Genomic DNA, 21714 nt, shown 5'->3' with positions numbered 1-21714 from the left:
GGGGCAAAGAAGAAGGAGTTTGCCACAGGACCTTAATCGGTCCTTTCACAGCCTCATTGATGGGTAAGGCCACCTTGGAGGGAGCTGCTGCAGCCAGGATATCAATAAGGCTGTATGATGTCTCTTTAAGGTCCTCAATTTCCAGACCCAGCTTCATTGCTGCCCACTTCAGGAGGTCCTGATGGGCCCTGAAATTGTCCTGGAGAGGAGGAGGAGGCTTGCACCAGAGGAGGGGATCTCTCTTCTTCTTTAGTCTCAATGACATCCACCAGAGTCATCTCCTGAACATTTTTCAGAGTAACAGCCGTGTTAGTCTGTATTCGCAAAAAGAAAAGGAGGACTTGTGGCACCTTAGAGACTAACCAATTTCGTGAGCTACAGCTGTGAAGTGAGCTGTAGCTCATGAAAGCTTATGCTCAAATAAATTGGTTAGTCTCTAAGGTGCCACAAGTACTCCTTTTCTTTCTCCTGAACATTGTCACAAGGGTCAGTACAGAGTTGGGGGCCAGTGCCAAGTGCCAGCAGCCCAACTCTTGGAAACCACTGAGTAGGAACTATGGGAGTGAGGCTCCAGTGCCTGGGGAGAATCTCCCAGGGGTTCCAGTAAGACCACTACATTGGTCAGTGACCTGCTGGCCAGCTGTTGGCATGGGGACTGGTACCAAAGTCCAGTGGTGAATAGGCTGGGTACCGGTGGTGAGCCTTAGGTTGCACGTACGGTTTCCCTTGGAATTAAGAGGAGGAGTCTGCTCTTGGAGCAGTACCTGATTCTGCCACCCTGTGGTGCTGGAGGTCCAGGGACCAGCAGCGGACCATAAATGGTTAGGACACTGGGATCAGGGTCAACTTGCCGCTAGAGGGTGCCAGGAAGGAGCTCCTTGTTCCTTCCTGCTTCTGGACATCGGAGCTGGAAGGTGTCCCAATGGAGTTAAGGCGACCAGGAGAGAAAGTAGCCCCCTCGCCACTTGGAAAGCTTCCGGGGTTGACAGAACAGTCAGACTGCTAGTGCCACGGTGGCTTCGGGTGTCGTTGGAGGGTCCTGCACCAGACTCAACACTCTAGGCAAAAATCAATGGTGATATTGTGGGCCCAGGAGTGGAAGAATGGCCTGGCACGGATCTCACTGTGCTGCTTTCCCCACACTTGTCTTTCTTGTGCACTGGCAAGCGCCCTCCATTGATGTGCTGCTTTTTGTGCTTCTTCTTTGGCACTGGAGATAGTGAACAGTGCCAGGAAGAGCTTGGTGCCAGAGGAGCACTTCTCACTGATGTCTAAGTGCTCAGAACTGAATCAGAGCGGCGCGGCTCTGAGGGTGGCTTCCATGAGGCTAGTTTTCAGCCTAATGTCTCTTTCCTTTTTAGTGGAGGGTCTGAAGTCCCAAAAGATCTGATACTTGTCCATGTGAGTTTCCCCCAAGCACTTCAAGCAGCTGGAGGGCGAGTCACTCATGGACATAGGTTTGTCACAGGAAGCAGAAGATTTGAAGCCTGGGGTGAAGGAGTCCTTCAACAACAGGAACTATTTACACTAACTACGCTAATACTAATTACAAAAACTATATACACTAAAAGATGACAACTAAGTACAAAGAGTTAGAGTTCAAAAACCACTGGGAAGAAACCTTGCCACAGCAAAAAGGGTCATTCAAGCAACTGTCATGTGCGGTAAGAAGGAACAGAGGGTGCAAGGTTGGCAGCGCACCTTATACCGGCACATGAGTGTGCAGCTCCAGAGGGCGCAAGAGCTGTCCCGACACATACCACTAAGGGAAAAATTTCTGGCAACAGTGCACATGGTGTGCACACACTTAATATGGAATGGATATGAACAAGCTCTTGAAGAAGAAAGAAACATTAACAAATTATTAATGTTGAAATCAAATGTAATCATCCCTTTAACATATAATAGTGCTTCAGATTTAGAAGGGCATTAATGTATCAGTCTGGAATATATCCTAGCTGCAAATGGATATTTTTGATGTAATAACATTAATGACCTTTCTTGTCTTATTTCAAAGTAAGGAGTTCAGTTTCATAAACTGGATTTCTGTTCTAAACCATATTCACCTGATTTGCTATAAGACCTACTGTGAAGGTACTGTATGCTTATCTGAAGCAGTCAGACATCCTGCATGAAAACTTTACTTTTACATACCTGGGGTTGCAGAAATTCCCAGAATCTCCATGCAGTACTTGGCATATTCATCTGCAGGGTTAGCAGATGATTTGGTATGAATGGACTGGTCAACCTTGCTCAAAACAATCTGACGAAGAGTCAAAAGACCTAGTGGTATAAGGGCATTTGGTTTATAAATGTTATAGTAATACGCTGGGTTTCTATAGTATCAGCCATCCAAGGATTTCAACATGCATTATACACATTAATGAGTTAGGCACTGTAAAATCCAGTGAGGACAATAAATATCATTTTCATTTTAAAGACAGAGAATCAAGCACAGAGACTTACCCATGTACACACAGGAAGTCTGTGCCAAAGGAAATTGCCAAGTGACAATAGCTAGGAAGAGGACTTAAGGGGGTTGTTGATATTTGACAAAAAGCAATTTTAAGTCATTTGGGACTTTTAAGGTAGACACATAGGTAAGCCTCTGTAAACATATGCTCTCATTACTGTTATCTTTGTCCTCTATCCTACTTCCCTTCTTATTTTATTTTATACACACATGTTGGAGAGCAGATAATGTGTTTCTGTGTGTCTGTTAAACAGCAAGCATAATGCTGGTAGTGGTTTTGGGGGGTGGGGTTTCACCACAGCACAAATAATAATAATCAGAAAGAGATAGTAGCAGTCAGGAAAGTCTCCAGACTCCCAGTCTAGTGCATTAATTGTTCTTCCTCTTAGTTGAAATGAATAATTAAAAAAAGGTTGGAAAGGCTGTTGGAAGGAGTTGCTGTTACAAGCTCCATCTTTTTAAATTGTATTTTTCTCACAGTTTGAACACAATTAAGATATCAAATTTTTTTTTACAGTAAATCTCAGCATTTAAGCAGTTTTTGCACTCATTTCCAAGGTATAATCTAATGGGCCTTTCTTCTCTAGAGGTGCGCTTACCTCTCAGTAGCAGTCATGGAGGAGGTGGATACCCAGTGAAGGAAGAAGAGACTGCTATCTAAGGCATATGCCTGTTCTCTATTATGCAGGATATTGCCCTATGTCTTTCCTACCATTTCATGAATGCTTTTGGTATGTAAAAGAAAAAAGATACCTGTATTGGCCATTCTAGAGGCAGCAAGTTTCTCAAGAAGAGCATCTCCAACAAGGCTCCCATCTTTATAATGTTTTGACATTTGCTGTAGAGGTTCTTTTTCCCATACCCAGTTCTCAAACATTTGTGAAGGAACTTCTACAAAGTCTGTTTCCACATTAGTTCCACTAAATCGAGCAAAATCAGTCTAACAAAAACAAAAAACAAGCAAAGAAACAAAAACACAACAAAAACCCTCCATTATATTAAATTAAAATATAAATGAGATTAGATCATATATCTAGTAAAATGTCAACCTATGTAAGGTGCCAAAACTGTGATGGTGTAAAAACAGGGCAGAATTATAAACAGCTGTATTACAAGAAAGATCAATGTTAAAATAGCCTCAAACTTTAAGAGAGGGAAGAAGAAAAGTTAAATTATAAGCAATGAGAAAACTAACCAAAACAATATATCATGCAGTGATTCTTAGTCACAGGAACTCAGAAACAGGTCTATTTTTCTTACTCTCTCTTACATGACATATTATAGCAATATAATTACATTTCAGCATTGCCCCATGACATCACAAAATAACTAGGGCTATCAAACAATTTTAAAAAATTGCAATTAATCACGAGATTGAAAAAATAGTCGCAATTAACCGCCTTTTTAATCACACTATTAAACCATCATAGAATACCAATTTAAATGTATTATAAATATTTTGGATGTTTTTCTACATTTTCAAATATATTGATTTCAATAACAACACAGAATAAAAAGTGTACAATGCTCACTTTATATTATTTTTATTACAAATATTTGCACTGTAAAAAAATAAACAAAAGAAACAGTATTTTTCAATTCACCTCATGCAAGTACTGTAGTGCAATCTCTTTACCATAAAAGTGCATCCTACAAACTTAGAATTTTTTTTTTAACATAACTGCACTCAAAATCAAAACAGTGTAAACTTTAGAGCCTACAAGTCGAAGCATGAAGGGGCATACGAAAGTTTAGTATATCTGGCACATAAATACCTTGCAACGCTGGCTAGAACAGTGCCGTGCAAACACCTGTTCTCACTTTCAGGTGAACCTGTAAATAAGAAGCGGGGAGCATAAACAAACTTGTCTGTCTGAGCGACTGGCTGAACAAGAAGTACGACTGAGTAGACAGTGCAAATATTTGTTATAAAAATAATAATATAAAGTGAACACTGTACACTTTATATTCTGTGTTGTAATTATAATCAATATATTTGAAAATGTAGAAAAACATCCAAAATAGTTATAATAAATTTAATTAGTATTCTATTATTAACAGTGTGATTACAACAAGGGATTAATTGCGACTTTTTAAATCTAGTTAATTTGTTTTGTGTTAATTGCATGCATTAACTGCAATTAATTGACAACCCTAAAAATAAATCTAATTTACTCAATATAATTACTTTGTAAACATGCTACAAAATTTTGTTCTATCACAAAAGTAACTCAGTGATTAACTTGTATAATTGCTGTATAATGCTTTACTTCTATTGCATGTAGACCTGCTTCAGGGATTTCATTTGACTCATTTATCCTGTTGAGCACTATCCCTCCAATTTTGTTAATTCTGTAGGAGTATGCTGGCATCTGAAATACTGCACAATATTTTTGAACTAAGGGGTGCCGCTGGGCTTGAAAGAAGTGAAATCCATTGGCAGCATGAATGAAATGTCCCTTAGTCTTCTAAATCACTCTGTGCCAAGAAAGCGCATCCCTATTTGGATCCTTCAAATCCTACTCTCATTTCTGAGCAGATCCACATGTGTTCCAGTCACCAGGAATCCCTCCGTAGCTGTGGAGGAAGGGGCAGGGTTTTCTCTTTAATTTTTGCACTCCGAAATTGTGTTTCCTAGATATCTTGAGGCAAGAGTGAATAGCTGGATTCTTCCCATTTTTCACAGACAAGCCGGGAGAGAAAAGATATGTACAAAATTTAGCTGTTAGCTCTGAATTCAGAATCCAACTTGTTTAATTCCAAATTTAGCTAGTAGATTTATATGTTCCTTGTTCTGTGGAAGTTCTACCTGGGACTGGAAGCCAGGAAATGAAATCCTAAGTATGCTACATACCTTTGACATTTTATTTGTGCTGCTACCTATTGGTTAAAGAGGCCAGAGTGCAACCACATGAGTTCTGGACTGATGGGCTGATGGTACAGAATTTACAGTTTTTAAGAAGAAACACTGAAGGCTATACTTTTCAAACAAAGGGAAACAAATGAATTGGACTAATAATAAATCTATCATCATCATAGCAGAATCAATCTTAAATGCGGTTCAACTAAAGATGAAACTAAGCAGCTTATTTATGTCTTTATGACAAGTCTCCAGGACAATTCCAGCCTTTCTGCTTATGTGGAGGCTCCTGACTGCTGCAGGACTGGTGTGACTCTGCTACATGGTGGAGGGAGGAATAAAGGTAGCATTCAGGAAGCTCAGGTAGGGGATGTATGCACCCTCTGTACCAAGAAGAGCAGCTTTGTGAGGGCTCCCTATGTATGTGCCGCCACCATGCAGAAAGTGACTGGGATTGGAGGCATGTGAGGACAGTGGATTCATCGGCCATTTCCAGTCTTTGGGACAGGGACTCTGCTTTCTTTTGTGTCCGTACAGTTCCTAATACACTGCAGATACTATCAAAAACAACAATTGCAGTGTTAGCCCCAAAGTAGCTCTGTTGCCTATGGGAGGGTTCCTTCCTCGTGGAGCTGCTCATTCCTCAGCCCCAGTTGCTCAGGCTGTACAGAGGGAAAAGGATTTGCTGTTACACGAACACTTTCCAGAAGTTGTATTCACTGCTGGGCTTGTACACAAAAACTCAAAACAAGTATCAACTGTGAAAAGTTACCGTGAAGCTCTTAAATACTTACCTTAAGGAAACCATACACCCATCAAACAGGGTTTACCCCTCCCCCACCAACACTTTGAGAGACTGTGAAGAATTAGTTATTTTAATGAAATAGAAACATTACTTACCTGCGCACATATCTGGTGCATTACGTGACCAAACTCATGGAAGTAAGTCTTCACCTCATCATGTTGCAGCAATGATGGGCGATCTGATGTTGGTTTTGTGAAGTTGGTCACCAGAGCAGCTACAGACATCATTCTGCTGCCATCAGAGCGTAGGCAGCCAGGCTGGAGACCAAAGCATGCTGCATGCCCATACTTCCCTTCTCTGAGCAAGGAAATATACCAAAAGCCATCCTTACACAATAGGCCTATCTTCCACAAATAGCATGGGGAAGAGGGCTGTTTCCCTCTATGATGTTATATGAGGAAGGGACCCTCTTTCTTTTATTTAAAAAAACCACAATAAGATAGTGTCCTATGACCTTTATAAAAGTCACTGTGCTTAGGATTCTACTGAGAGCACAAAGAAAAAGTACTTCTAAATCCCATCACTTTAATATTTAGAGCAGCATTTGCAAGCTTCTTTTTTATTTATATAGTATATTACTGTAATCAAAAGTGATAACTGCTGCTTCTAAAAGTTAATTTTACTTAATCTTAGACATGACCATTACAGTATGAAAGACAAATCCCATTCTGTGAAGCATTAGCTTTTGTTACTAGCATTTGAGCACATTTAAAGAATAAAGAACAGGGTTTGCTGCTTTAGCAATGTGATTTTAAAACAAAACGTGATTTTAATTAAACTGTTAGTTAATACAGTTAGAAAAATTGTCATAATTAAAAGTGAGTCACTAAACATGAAGTCCAAAATATTCCTGTCCCCCTTCCTTATTGCGGTTTTATGATGCAAGAAGTTAGTGTCATTTCCCCCTTGCTTTTTACATTAATAATACCAGGCCCTCACTTCCCTTTCTTTACTGAAGGACGTTGGTTAGAGGACCTGCATAATGATGTCATATGAGGTTGTAGCCTGAATTGTAGCATTCCCTGCCCAGCAAAAAGCCAATTTCCAGCACATAGAGATGGAGAGACCTCAGAGGTTTAAAGGGATCTAAAAATAAGACAAAATCTCCATGGAGGCATGGGAGACTTAACTGGAGGCCTAAGGTAAGAGACCACTTTCAGCAAATTGGCGATTAGTTGGTCTGTGCTACTGGGAAGCCATCTATCTGAACCAAGTCCATTAAGTGCACAGGCCAGCACTCTAGGGTATCTTGACATGTTCTTGTCAAACCCTGCCTAGAGGAAGTCCAGGATAGCAGGAAGAAAGATTTTTAGGCTGAAAGACTTTTGCACCACCGAGAGTGAAGCCCAAGCCCCATATTATGCGAAGGATGCATGAATTCAAGAAAATGATCAAAAACTTGCCTGAGATACTCAAACACTTTTAGAAGGCTCTGCTCAAGGACCAAGCCCTTAAATTTAGGGCCATGGGATTAGGATGTAGGATGGAGTCCACCTGAAGTGGATCTTCTTGGGCCCTGGGAAGCAGATCCTGTGGGACAGGCAGTGCACTTCGAGAAACCTTAGTCACTCCAGAGCCCCAAGTAACATGAGACATTTAGGTAAGATGGGGCCTAGAGAGGAATCACATTCAGTGTGAGACTGACACATCCACTAAAGAAAAGACGATTGGATGAGCATCTCCAAGTTCTCCCCTGCAACACGGAAGACTCAGCAGGAACTGCCAAAAGGTTGAGTCAACAGTGTGCCCTTGTTGCCAAGAAGGCTAACGGCATTTTGGGCTGTATGAGTAGGAGCATTGCCAGCAGATCGAGGGACGTGATCATTCCCCTTTATGCGGCATTGGTGAGGCCTCATCTGGAGTACTGTGTCCAGTTTTGGGCCCCACACTACAGGAAGGATGTGGAAAAATTGGAAAGAGTCCAGCGGAGGGCAACAAAAATGATTAGGGGGCTGGAGCACGTGACTTATCAGGAGATGCTGAGGGAACTGGGCTTATTTAGTCTGCAGAAGAGAAGAATGAGGGGGGTTTTGATAGCTGCTTTCAACTACCTGAAAGAGGGTTCCAAAGAGGATGGATCTAGGCTGTTCTCAGTGGTAGCAGATGACAGAATGAGGAGTAATGGTCTCAAGCTGCAGTGGGGGAGGTTTAGGTTGGATATTAGGACAAACTTTTTCACTGGGAGAGTGGTGAAGCACTGGAATGGGTTACCTAGGGAGGTGATGGAATCTCCATGCTTATAGGTTTTTAAGGTCAGGCTTGACAAAGCCCTGGCTGGGTGATTCAGTTGGAGATTAGTCCTGTTTTGAGCAGGGGATTGGACTAGATGACCTCCCGAGATCCCTTCCAACCCTGATATTCTATGATTCTAAGGTTCTGGAATGAAACTGTGGCAATGGAACCAGGTCCTAGCATAAGACCAATGTTATCAGCAGGACTGGACTGGATTGGACAGATGTGGCTATCAGGAAGAGTTGAGTTTTGAGATTCTTTCTAAAGAAGGAAAGACTTTTCCCCTGCATGGTGTTGATAGCTGCCCCAAAGATGGGAGAGTCTCGGTGAAGGAGTCAGAGAATTTTTGCCTGCTCAGTCTAAAGCACTTGCAGACTTCTCCTCAAGGAGATATTGGAGCGAGACACAGAGCAACTTCCTGCCAGCTAGAGCGGAGAAGAGGTCTCTAGATAATATGCTGGAAAGGGGCACAGGGATAATGAAATAAAAGCAAGTTTCCTCTTAGGAGGCAAAGAGGAGACACATACAGATCACTGATAGGGGACAGAAGGAATTTGATCCTGCTCCCATCAGTAGGTACTACGGCTGTCGATTAATCGCAGTTAACTCACGCAATTAACTCAAACAAATTAATTGCGATTTAAAAAATTGCAATAATCGCAGTTTTAATCGCACTGTTAAACAATAGAATACCAAAAGAAATCTATTAAATATTTTTGGATTTTTTCTACAGTTTCAAATATATTGATTTCAATTACACCACAGAACACAAAGTGTACAGTGCTCACTTTATATTATTATTTTTTATTATAAATATTTGCACCATAAAAAACAAAACAAATAGTATTTTTCAATTCACCTCATACAAGTACTGTAGCGCAATCTCTTTATCATGAAAGTTTAACTTACAAATGTAGAATTCTATACAAAAAATACCCGCATTCAAAAATAAAACAATGTAAAACTTTAGAGCCTACAAGTCCACTCAGTCCTACTTCTCGTTCAGCCAATCGCTAAGACAAACAACTCTGTTTACATTTATGGGAGATAATGCTGCCCACTTCTTATTTACATCACCAGAAAGTGAGAACAGGCCTTTGCATGGCACTTTTGTAGCCAGCATTGCAAGGTATCTACGTGCCACATATGCTAAACATTTCTATGCCTCTTCATGCTTTGGTCACCATTCCAGAGGACATGCTTCCATGCTGATGACGCTCGTTAAAAAATGTGTTAATTAAATTTGTGACTGAATTGTTTGTCTCTGGCTCTATTTTACCTGCATTCTGCCATATATTTCATGTTAAGTAGTCCTGGATGATGACAGCACGTTGTTCATTTTAAGTACACTTTTGCTGCAGATTTGGCAAAACGCAAAGAAGGTACCAATGTAAGATTTCTAAAGATAGCTACAGCACTCGACCCACGGTTTAAGACTCTGAAGTGCCTTCCAAAATCTGAGCAGGATGTGGTGTGGAGCATGCTTTCAGATGTCTTAAAAGAGCAACACTCCGATGCAGAAACTACAGAACCCAAACCACCAAACAAGATCCTTCTGCTAGTGGCATTTGCTTTGGATCGTTATCGAGCAGAAACTGTCATCGGCATGGATGCATGACCTCTGGCAGGGTGCTTGAAGCATGAAGGAACATATGAATCTTTAGTGCATCTGGCATGTAAATATCTTGTGATGCCAGCTACCACAGTGCCATGCAAACACCTGTTCTCACTTTCAGATGACACTGTGAACAAGAAGCGGGCAGCATTATCTCCTGCAAACAGGGCCATCCCTTGGAGGGTGTGGGGGCTGGGACACCCCCCAGAGCAATGCCGGGAACCGGCAGGGAGGTGCGGGGCGGGCTGGGGTTGCTGCTGCCGCTTCCCACCGGTGAGTGTGGGCCCAACCCTCACTGCCGGCGCCAGGCCCCCTCTAAGCCCCCAGGGCCAGGCTGGTCCCGCCCCCCCAATCCCACCCTCCGTGGGCCGTCCTAGCAGCCCCTGCACAACACACACACACAAAGCCGTCCCTAGGCTATGACGACTCGGGGTGGCCACCGCGGGGCCCCCCAAAGCGTGGGGCCTGGAATGGCCACCTCGATTCGCCATATGCTAGATATGGCTCTGTCTACAAATGTAAACAAACTTGTTTGTCTGAGCGATTGGCTGAACAAGAAGTAGGACTGAATGGATTTGTAGACTCTAAAGTTTTACACTGTTTTATTTTTGAATGCAGGTATTTTTTTGTATGGAATTCTACATTTGTAAGTTCAACTTTCATGATAAAGAGATTGCACTACAGTACTTGTATGAGGTGAATTGAAAAATACTATTTCTTTTGTTTTTTATGGTGCAAATATTTGTAATAAAAATAAATATAAAGGGAACATTGTATACTTTGTATTCTGTGTTATAATTGAAATCAATATATTTAAAGAGGTGGAAAACATCCAAAAATATTTAAATAAATGGTATTCCATTATTGTTTAACAGTGCGATGAATCACAATGAATTTTTTTAATCACTTGACAGCCCTCCTAGCTACCTGTGGAGAGATGATGCACCCAGGGGCCACAATAGAGGACTAAAGTTCCACATTGTGGTCAGAGTCAAGTTTTAATTTCCTGAGTGATTCTCTGCTCTTTTCTCTACCCAGAAGACTCAGGCTGAATGAGCTCCAAGAGGGTGGTTCAGCCAAAGGCACCAGCTGTTCTCCTCAGTTCCTTCAACATGAACTGGAAAGCAAGTGGAAGTTTACCTGCAGGGAGTTAAAAAGAGGTGGAGCAGCAACAAAAATTCCTTCATCCTGATTAGCATCTCCTGCCTGATGGACAGAAGACAGGAACACATCCCTCTCTACCAGTGTTGACATGCCATGTGAAGGGCACAAACAAAAGAGAAAAATAAATATCACCTATAGTATTAGCCAGCAATCTCACTTATGTCTGGGTCAGGGATTCTGACCCGAACATAACTATACCCAGCAAAGACAGAAGTTTAAAGGAATGGTGTCATAGAATCATAGAATATCAGAGTTGGAAGGGACCTCAGGAGGTCATCTTGTCCAACCCCCTGCTCAATGCAGGACCAATCCTCAATTAAATCATGTTTGAATCATGTCTGAAACTTATTGAAGACATATGCAGATAGAATACAAGTAGCCATATGAATGCTTCCCTCCCAGAAACACTCTGGAATTTAAGCAGCAAAAAAGTTTACTTCCAGATTCATATAACTCCACCCCCAGCTAAGGTTAACTCCACCTTAATACTTTTAAAATAAAGCAATAAATTATAGAATTACCTGGGATAGAGGTCTAAGTAGAACTGACCTAAAACTTCTCTTGTTGAATCGTCTTTTACTGTATAAAGAGTAACACTCTCATGCCAAACATGAGCATTTTCTTCCTGCTCAAATACAAGTCCCAGCAGCTCCTGGTAAATGTTCAATAAGCCTTGTGTAACAGCCTCAACTGGAAAGTATTCCTTCAGCTTCTCTTGATCTATGGAATATTTAAGCTCTTCTGTCTTGTTCATATAATAATGTAAATCCCATGCATTGATTCTTCCATCATAGTCAAAGCCTCTTTCTTCACACTCCTTTTTCTTCAAGTCCAGAATAAACTCTCTCTCCTCGTCACCCAGTGGTTTTAGCTTCTTACTTAAATCATCTGAAAATGCAACCAGAGATTTACCTTTGTGTCAACTTGTCTGTTCCAAATTGTACTATGTGACTACTAGTACTACTGGAGAACTAATATATTTATTTAGATTTATACAAATAGTAAAAAAAGGTATTTATCTAATACCAGCCACCACAATTTTCCCTTTCTCAATTAATGACGACTTCATTGCTTGCCTTTCTGTTTTGGTTACAGGGATGTCTGAGATATGAGCATGTGCACTCTTGCACCATCATCAATGGCAAGGGTTAAATGTCATAGCATCTTTCATTCTTTTCTAAGGACATCCAAAAAAGAACAGACTCATAGACTTTAAGGTCAGAAGGGATCATCATAATAATCTCTAGTCTGACCCCCTGCACACTGCAGGCCACAGAACCTCACCCATCCACTCCTGTAACAGATCCCTAACCTTTTGCTGAGTTACTGAAGTCCTCAAATCATGATAAGTTACAGAGAATCCACTATTTACACTAGTTTAAACCTGTAAGTGGCCTGTGCCCCATGCTGCAGAGGAAAGCGAAAAACCCTCAGGGTCTCTGCCAATCTGACCCACGGGAAAATTCCTTCCCGACCCCAAATAGTTATACTATGAGCATGTGGGCAAGACCCACCAGCCAGACACCTGGAAAATAATTCCCTGTAGTAACTAGTTAACACTGTACTCATCTACCTTAAATCTCCGATCCCACCCCATGTAATTCTGATTTCTCTTCATTATAGTTTAGTAGTAGCTACAATTACAGCACCTATCCTTCAATTGTTTTTTTTATCAGCCATAGAAGGTGTGATATGATGATTCATATTGTAGCTTTCCCCCAGATCCTTACAGGGCAACCTCTGTCCTATTCCCAGCTCAAGCCAATTAGCTGAAGGTAGAAGAGTGTCACGTTTTTTGCCTACACTGGATCATCTCAATAGCAGCCCATATTTGCTAGGCCATTGGACATTATGCCCTATAATTCCACTGATTTTTACATTATTTTACACTATTACATTGGAGATAAAGGATCAAAAAGAGTAAAACATTTTATCTCAGTGAAACTCCCAGAAAACACAATCTAGATTTATTCTGACATTTATATTAGAGTCTTAGAATGTCAAAGTTCTGCAATCAGATTATTTTTAAAATTCTAATATTTCAATACAATGGTGAATACAAATTTAAATTGTGAGCTTTGGGGGCAACGACCTCTGTTTCTAATTGTACTTTGAAGTACTGTGTACATTTCTATTGCTAATAAATAGTAACAACATACTACTCACAACGAAGTAGATTAAAAGCATGTCAAAGGACTGCACACTTTTTCAGCAAACTGTAGGATTTATTGATGATCAATTTCAAATATGAACATTGTTAAAAATACACAGCAGATCAGCTCCAAATACTTATGTCTAATAATATCAAAAGAAACAGAGCAAATATGATTATTAACTGATGAAATTCTTCTCTCCACAATAAATAATTAAAAAACTTTATATTTAAAGGACACAATCTTACAATAGGTTTCAGAGTAGCAGACGTGTTAGTCTGTATTTGTAAAAAGAAAAGGAGTACTAGTGGCATCTTAGAGACTAACAAATTTATTTGAGCATAAGCTTTCGTGAGCTACAGCGTGCTGTAGCTCATATAAATTTGTTAGTCTCTAAGGTGCCACTAGTACTCCATTTCTTTTTGCGAATCTTACAATACAAGCCCATATATTAATTTTCTAAGTCCCAATGACATACAAGGACTAATTTTCAAGAGTCTCATGCAATCTCAAAACAAATAATACAAAAGCAAAAACAACCAAGTAAACAGAAACCAAACAGCATTCAAGGTAACTCAATCTCTGGACAAATGGAGTTCAGCACTTTGCATTACTACAATGTTAATGCTGAGCTCCTGCTCTATATTAACTTCCCATGTAGCCCAGGGTTTCAGTTGGCAGACTTCAAGTTGCTCAGTGAAATCAGTTCAGCGATTACTATCACATCCATTTGCCCACGTGGAAAAATCTCAAAATGGCTAAAAGTTATGAATATTTTTGAATTATAATGAAATCCATGATTACTGTAACAGCCATGACGAGCCTTGCTTGTATGAATAAACACACCACTGTCAGTTATCTTAGCCAAGATAAATATTACAAGGGCCATGTCAAGTGCTAAATAATGGAAGCAAGTACAGTATCAGAGCTTTTTTCCCTTTCTCTAAAGCACCGATTAGAAGCAATTGCTGTGGACAGGATAGTCAGCTAGATGGATCAGTTGCTTGTTTCAGGACAGCAATTCCTACATAGCTATTTAAGAGAAATTTTTTGATGCAGTTATTGACGCAAGAACACACTGACATGAGAAGGGAGATCACAAAACAGATTACTAGAAAGGACAACCCCTTGATGCATTAAGTAGTTTTAAATTGTTCCTCTGGAAACTCTTACAAACTACGAACTCTCTTATCCTCTCTATTCATACCAGAACTCCCATTACATTTAACACAGTCATGCCTGTGCTTGGAGAACAGACTCTTAAAAATATTAAAAGGGATGGGGCAGAGAGCTCCTGTTCCAAATGAACTGTCTGTGTGCTCTGTACTCCAGTTTCATATTTAAGCTTCCCTCGGGTACCGAGTCACGTTGCAGATCTAAATATAAAGTATAACACATAAATAAAAACAAACCTAAAAAGGTTGTTACATTATCCGTGCTCTTTGCAGTGTTCACCTCCAGTATAAAGTTGGCATGAGTATTGTACCCAAGAAGCTCTGCTACTTTTGCCCTTAAGGGAAGCAACTGCTGAAGAATTTTAGTATTTTCCTATGAAAAAGAAGGCAAGGTTATGATGAATTAAAGACAACTAAATTCATATGATCAAAATAATAATTTGAATAAAATTTGAACTAAAATCATAAGGAATAGCAGATATTTTAAATGAAACATATTGAGATTATTACTCAAAAATGTTATAAGTAAAAATGTATTTTTGGTAGGATTCCTGAAATTTTTTATGGCACAGGATCTACAATTTGATGGACAGTGGTCAGAGTCCTGATTTTTCTAAGCAGTCAGGATAATTATCATTTCACTGAAACCAACAGTTTCTTTTTAAGGTTACAAATCTGAGCACTAGGAAGAGCATTATTGGGGTTTTTTGGTCAATTAGAAGTTGAATAAAATTGATCAAAATACAGTTGTGATGTGCATTCCAAATGCAAACAAAGCCATGCCCACCTTTTGTTAAAAGTGGTGAAATCGAGAATGTATCTACAGTGTAGCTCCCAATTTGGATAAGTGAGATTTCTCAGGGTCAGAATGAAATACTTTTAAAAAGTTATTTTTAGGGTAAGTTCAACTATGGGCCCATCAGCCTTGAATGTGTATCCCTTTAAATATGCTAGATATGTAGGGTTCAATTCTTAGTGCTGTTTTATCTTATCTTGTACTTTTCACATTTGCCAGTGTACCAAATACAAAAGCTCAGTTATGCAATTGTTCTCTAATTAAATGCCTGAATGACAATTAAGGACATATGGGCAAACCCCTACTTCTATTAATATCATCATCAGGACTTTAAAAACCGATGTTCTGTCTGTGAGGACATTGAAGTCCCATCTGAAAGAATCAAAAGAATAAACTATGTGGAACCTGGAAGTATGAAAGGCAAAATCAATGCTGACATTGAACCTGTGGTGCCAGGGTATCTAGACCGTACAAATCTAATGTTTTGACCACTAAGCTATCCCCTGCAGCTCAGTCAACAGGAGAATCCCCGTTTTTTTTTATTTTTTTGCCCCACACCACCTATTCACATTGCCCATGCTACGCCCATCTTATCAGCCATAGTGTATTTAGCTGGACTCACTCTGGAGCTCACTACTTCTGTCCTTTAATTGGCAGTATAAAGTGCCTCCGAGCATTCCCACTCACTGCTTGTCTGTGGAAGGAGAAACTGAGGTCTAGATCCAGGTTCAATGCCAAGTTTTAGAGCCTGATTCCTATTTACACGAAGGGCTTTTTTCACTGTTCTACTAGGGCAAAGGGACCATAAAGTGAGCATAAATTCATTGCCCAATTTACTGGCCATTTACACTGCCAGAGCAATATAAAGAGTCTTAATGAGAGACTTGGCATTGAACCAGGATCTTTAGGGCCCCCTCAGCAGGAACCCACTTAAGAATCCTCATCCACAGACCAGTCGTGAGTGAGTGCTAGCGTCTAGCCTCTATCTCCAGGAGCACAGTGCCTAATACTAAAATTATGTTGATGGGCGGGATCTCAACTGCAAATATAGGAGAATTTGTTCTAGAAAATAAGATCTTCTCTATCACAATTTTTTCCTGCAAATATAATGTTGTGTAGAGGTTTGAGTATTGATGAATATTGGCAGCAACAAAGTCTTATTCTTTCCTTGAAACATATCTACAATAGCTCACATTTGTGTTAATAAAAGATATATTCAAATACAGAGAGTAGACACACTATGCTACTATACTACGTACTGCCACATAACACTCCTTTTTCAAGTGTGGTTCCTTTTATAAGATCAGGAATACTGAAAAGACTGAAGCACAATCTTCTATGGTTTCATGTTTATCATGAGAGCAAAGTGGAAAACAATTACAAGCCTGCAGGCTTCAAAAAGGAGAGATTAGCATGAAAGCAAACTAAGATATTTTAATCAAATTTGAATCATAGGAGAGAGAAAAAAATCTTAGTCAGGTACTAAATCGTGACTGTATGGAAAAGATGAACTAGCTTACTGGAACAGAGAAAGAAAAAGCAGTTTACTTGTGAGGTGGTTTATTAATGTTGCATGTTATGCAAATATTTCTACCTACCAAACAGCACTTTAAAGAAGTAATTTGATCCTATTGGTAAATAAATCTCCAAACCATGTTTTCCAGGACACGAGGTAAGAATTTATTATGAAAGTATAAAACAAAAATGTGATGAGTTGCCATATATTTTCTGCACTTTTACCTCAAGAATTTATTAACCTGATTAAATTAACATTTAGAAAGATTAGTTACAGAAGTATCTTTTTGTTGGAGATGCTGGCATATTTATAAAAAACTAAAATCTCTATGGATCACTAAGATTAGCATGACTGTATTAGAGTATATTTTGTGGGCTTGGATAAACTAAGTACTACTTGGATAAACTAAGTAGCTGGGAGATCAATTCATTTAGACATGGGCACTATTTATTTTAAAACCTTGTGACAGGTTTTACAGACTTTTCAATGTGCACAGTAATTATGTGTTTACTTAAACATACAGTTGTTTGGAAAGGGGAAAAGGTAGTAAAACCTAACTGGGTAGAATTTACTGCTTAAAATAAATTCTTAACAGTGCTGTCCAAGAAGATTCTTCAGACAGTGAGTGAATGGAAGCAGCAGACAGACCCGGACTGATTTTTGTGTAAAAATGATCTACACTCAAATAGCCAGTTATGGCCTTCTTTTATTAATTGTATTGAATTTCATCATTAGAAATTCTAAAGTACCTGTTGAATAATACATTTTTTTATCTACTACCATTACTAGCCACACTTAGAAATTCATAAATTAAATATCTGATGTACCTCCTTGCATCTTGTGTTAAAGGCAGTTTCCATTTTTCGTCTTGTTTCTGGAATGCAGCACTTTTTCATGACAGAAAAATAGTGGGGATACTTTAAGGTAACTTTATACTTGTTCTTTTCAGTCTTCTCTAAACTATTAATAAAGTCATCAGGAAGGGCTTCTGTGGAATATAAACAACAACATTCAAAAAAACAATTTTTCAAATATAAATTCTTTTTAAAAATTAACAATGAACAATGTTTAGTGCATAAAACAGTAATTCATTTGTTTTACTACAGACCAGTTTAATATAAGAAACATATTAACTGTTCATATAGCGCAGAACCCTGTCTTCTGAAAATGGCCAGTGCCATATGCTTAGAGGGACTGAACAGAACAGGGCAATTCATTGAGTGATTCATTCCATGTCAGCCAGTCCCAACTTCTGGAAGTCTGACGTTTACAGACACCCTGAGCATCCGGTTATATCCCTGACCATCTTGGCTATTAGCCATTGATGGACTTATCCTCCATTAACTTATATAATTTTTTTTGGCCTTCACAACATCCCCAGGCAGCAAGTTCCACAGGTTGACTGTGCACTGTGTGAAGAAGTACTTCCTTACGTTTGTTTTAAACTTACTGTCTATTAATTTCATTGAGTGACCCCTTGCTCTTGTCTTATCAGAAGAGGAAAATAGTACTTCCTTATTCACTTTCTCAACACCATTCATGATTTTTATAGACTATCACATCCCCCCGCTTAGTTGTCTCTTTAATACATTCAACAGTCCCAGTCTTTTTAATCTCTACTCATCTGGAAGCTGTTCCAGACCCCTAATAATTTTTGTTGTGGTTCTCTGTACCTTTTCCAAATTTTAATACATCTTTTTTGAGATGGGGTGGCCAGAACTGCATACAGTAATCAAGGTGTGGGCACACCGTGGATTTATTTAGTGACACTGTGGTATTTCTGTTTTATTATCTATCCTTTTCCTACTGGTTCCTCACATGGTTAGCTTTTTGGACTGCTGCTGCACATTGAGCAGATGAACGATCTACAATGACTCCAAGATCTTTCTTGAGTGGTACCAGCTAATTTAGATCCCATCATTTTGAATAAATAGTTGGGATTATGTTTTCCAATGTGCATTACTTTGCACTTAACAGTGAATTTCATCTGCCATTTTGTCGCCCAGTTTTGTGAGAGCCTTTTGTAATTCTTCACAGTCAGCTTTGGACTATCTTGAATAATTTTGTGTTGTCTGCAAACTCTGCCACCTTACTGTTCACCTCTTTTTGCAGATCATTTATGAATATGTTGAACAGCACTGGAGCCAATATATATCCTTGGGGGACCCCACTGTTTACCACTTTCCATTGTGAAAACTGACCATTAATTCCTACCCTTTGTTTCTTATCTTTTAACCAGTTACCAATCCATGAGAGGACCCTCCTTAACCTATGGCTTCTTACTTTGTTTAAGAGCCTTCGGTGTGGGACCTTGTCAAAGGCTTTCTGAAAGTCCAAGCGCACTGTAACAACTGGACTACCCTTGTCATCATGCTGGTTGACACTCTCAGAAAATTTTGAGAGACTAGTGAGGCATGATTTCCCTTTACAAAAACCATGCTGACTCTTCTCCAACATAACTTTTGTCTGTGTGTCTGATAATTCTGTTCATTACTATGGTTTCAATCAGTTTGCTTGGTATTGAAGTTAGGTTTACCAGCCTGTAATAGCCAGGATTGCCTCTGGAGCCTTCTTAAAAAGAAAAAAAATCGATGTTACATTAATTATCCTCCAGTCATCTGGTACAGAGACTGATTTAAGTGATAGGTTACATGCCATAATTAGTAGAACTGCAATTTCATATTTAAGTTCCTTCAGAACTCTTAGGTGAATACCATCTGGTCCTAGTGACTTATTACTGTTTATATTATCAGTTTATTCCAAAACCTCCTCCGCTGACACCTCAATCTGAAATAGGTCCTCAGATTTGTCCCCTAAAAAGAATGGCTCATGTGTGGGAATCTCCCTCACATTCTCTGTAGTGAAGACAAATAAAAAGAATTCATTTAGCTTCTCTGAAATGGCCCTGTCTTCTTAGGTGCCCTGTTAGCACCTTGATCATTCAGTGGCCACAGTCACTGTCAGGCTTCTTGCTACTGATGTACTTAAAAAAAGTTTTGCTGTTAGTTTTTGTGTCTTTTGCTAGTTATTCTTCAAATTCTTTTTTTAGCATGTGTCATAAAAATAAAGGGAAGGGTAACCACCTGTCTGTATACAGTGCTATAAAATCCCTCCTGGCCAGAGGCAAAACCTTTTCACCTGTAAAGCGTTAAGAAGCTAAGATAACCTCGCTGGCACCTGACCAAAATGACCAATGAGGAGACAAGATATTTTCAAATCTGGAGGGCTGGGGCGGGGGGAACAAAGGGTCTGTCTGTCTGTGTAATGCTTTTGCCGGGGACAGATGAGGAATGCAGGCTCAGAACTTCTGTTAGTTAGTAAGTAATCTAGCTAGAAATGCGTTAGATTTCCTTTTGTTTAATGGCTGGTAAAATAAGCTGCGCTGGGTGGAATGTATATTCCTGTTTTTGTGTCTTTTTGTAACTTAAGATTTTGCCTAGAGGGATTCTTTATGTTTTGAATCTGATTACCCTGTAAGGTATTTACCATCTTGATTTTACAGAGGTGATTCTTTTACCTTTTCTTTCATTAAAATTCTTCTTTTAAGAACCTGATTGATTTTTCATCGTTCTTAAGATCCAAGGGTTTGCATCTGTGTTCACCTGTACAAATTGGTGAGGATTTTTAATCAAGCCTTCCCCAGGAAAGGGGGTGTAGAGCTTGGGGGGATATTTTGGGGGAAGAGGTCTCCAAGTGAGCTCTTTCCCTGTTCTTTGTTTAACACGCTTGGTGGTGGCAGCATAGGGTTCAAGGACAAGGCAAAGTTTGTACCTTGGGGAAGTCTTTAACCTAAGCTGTTAAGAATAAGCTTAGGGGGTCTTTCATGCAGGTCCCCACATCTGTACCCTAGAGTTCAGAGTGGGGAAGGAACCTTGACATGGTGGCAGAGTGGTGGGATTTTGAGATTTTTTTTTAGATCATTTTGAAATTTGAGATCATTTTGAACCAGAAGCACAGCAGGATTTTAAAAGGTTTTGTAAAAGAGGATTGTAGCCGTAAATTCTGTGTCTCTGCCTGGGGAACAGAGCAGCAGGCATCCCAAAGGGATTTTTCTTTTTTGAGCTGGAGTTTTCTCTAACTAAAGGCAGGGTAGTTAACCTCCTGCAGGGAAATTCAAAAGTTTTTCACAGACCTGAAGAGGTTGTTTTTAGTAAGCTAAGAGCAGCTAGAGAGTTTTCTGTCTATTTGCCTGGAGGAGAAGGAAAAAGAGAGGAAGCATGCACTGGCGATCGAGAAGGCAAAGGCTCAGCAGAATATACCAGATAACCCTAACAATCCTTACCCAACAATGCACAAATGGGAGCAACTACGTCCACAGTATGATGAATCCAGTGATACTGCTGAGTATTTTCTCACCTTTGAGAGACTGTGCACACTCCATAAAATTCCTGAAGCTCACAAGATGACCACATTGGTCGCAAAATTGACTTGAAGGGCTCTGGACATATTCAATAAGATGCCTATTGATGAGGCTTCTAACTATAATATATTCAAGGATTTGGTTTTAAAGCAATTTCAAGTTACACCTGAAACTTAAAGTTTAAAATTTAGAGCCTTTAAGAGAGGGCCTGGACTAAGTAATGTGGCTTATATAAACCAGATGGGTCAAAGGAAGGGGTGTAACTAGCTTTCAAGGAATGTGTGATTTGATGACTCAGGAGCAATTCCTGAATATGTCCAAGGAGGATATAAAACAGTGTTTATGGGATAAGAAAATGGACTCAGCAGAAAGTCTTGCTTCTTATGCTGATCAATATGAGCAGTCCCAGACCGCCAGAGAGTCGGGGCAAACCGGAATAAAACGGGTGGAGGGAGGAGAGAGAAACAACCCTGGTCGCAGTTGGAGCGGATACCAGAAGGGCCAACCTCAGATCACACCCTACTACCGGGGGCAGCCCAAGGCCCCAGCTACACCCCAAGGAACA

At 39.7% G+C, this 21714-nt stretch overlaps 1 protein-coding gene across 6 annotated transcripts in view; it reads right to left on the bottom strand.

The window, feature by feature from the left end:
• Nucleotides 1-21714, bottom strand: part of NLN (neurolysin) — a 67073-nt gene that overhangs the window by 10734 nt on the left and 34625 nt on the right. For 5 of the 6 annotated variants that reach the window (XM_048851889.2, XM_048851890.2, XM_048851887.2 and 2 more), the window contains exons 6-11: nt 17617-17777; nt 14715-14850; nt 11671-12037; nt 6234-6435; nt 3227-3413; nt 2155-2283 (exon numbers count right to left, since the gene is read on the bottom strand). In XM_048851889.2, coding sequence (XP_048707846.2) covers nt 2155-2283; nt 3227-3413; nt 6234-6435; nt 11671-12037; nt 14715-14850; nt 17617-17777 — 1182 coding nt within the window. The remainder of the gene's footprint in view (nt 1-2154; nt 2284-3226; nt 3414-6233; nt 6436-11670; nt 12038-14714; nt 14851-17616; nt 17778-21714) is intronic. The other variant, XM_048851891.2, reaches the window with a different exon arrangement.

Source organism: Caretta caretta, chromosome 5 (assembly GCF_965140235.1).
Source record: "Caretta caretta isolate rCarCar2 chromosome 5, rCarCar1.hap1, whole genome shotgun sequence".
NCBI lineage: Eukaryota > Metazoa > Chordata > Testudines > Cheloniidae > Caretta > Caretta caretta.
This window is presented reverse-complemented; position numbering and strand designations above follow the sequence as displayed.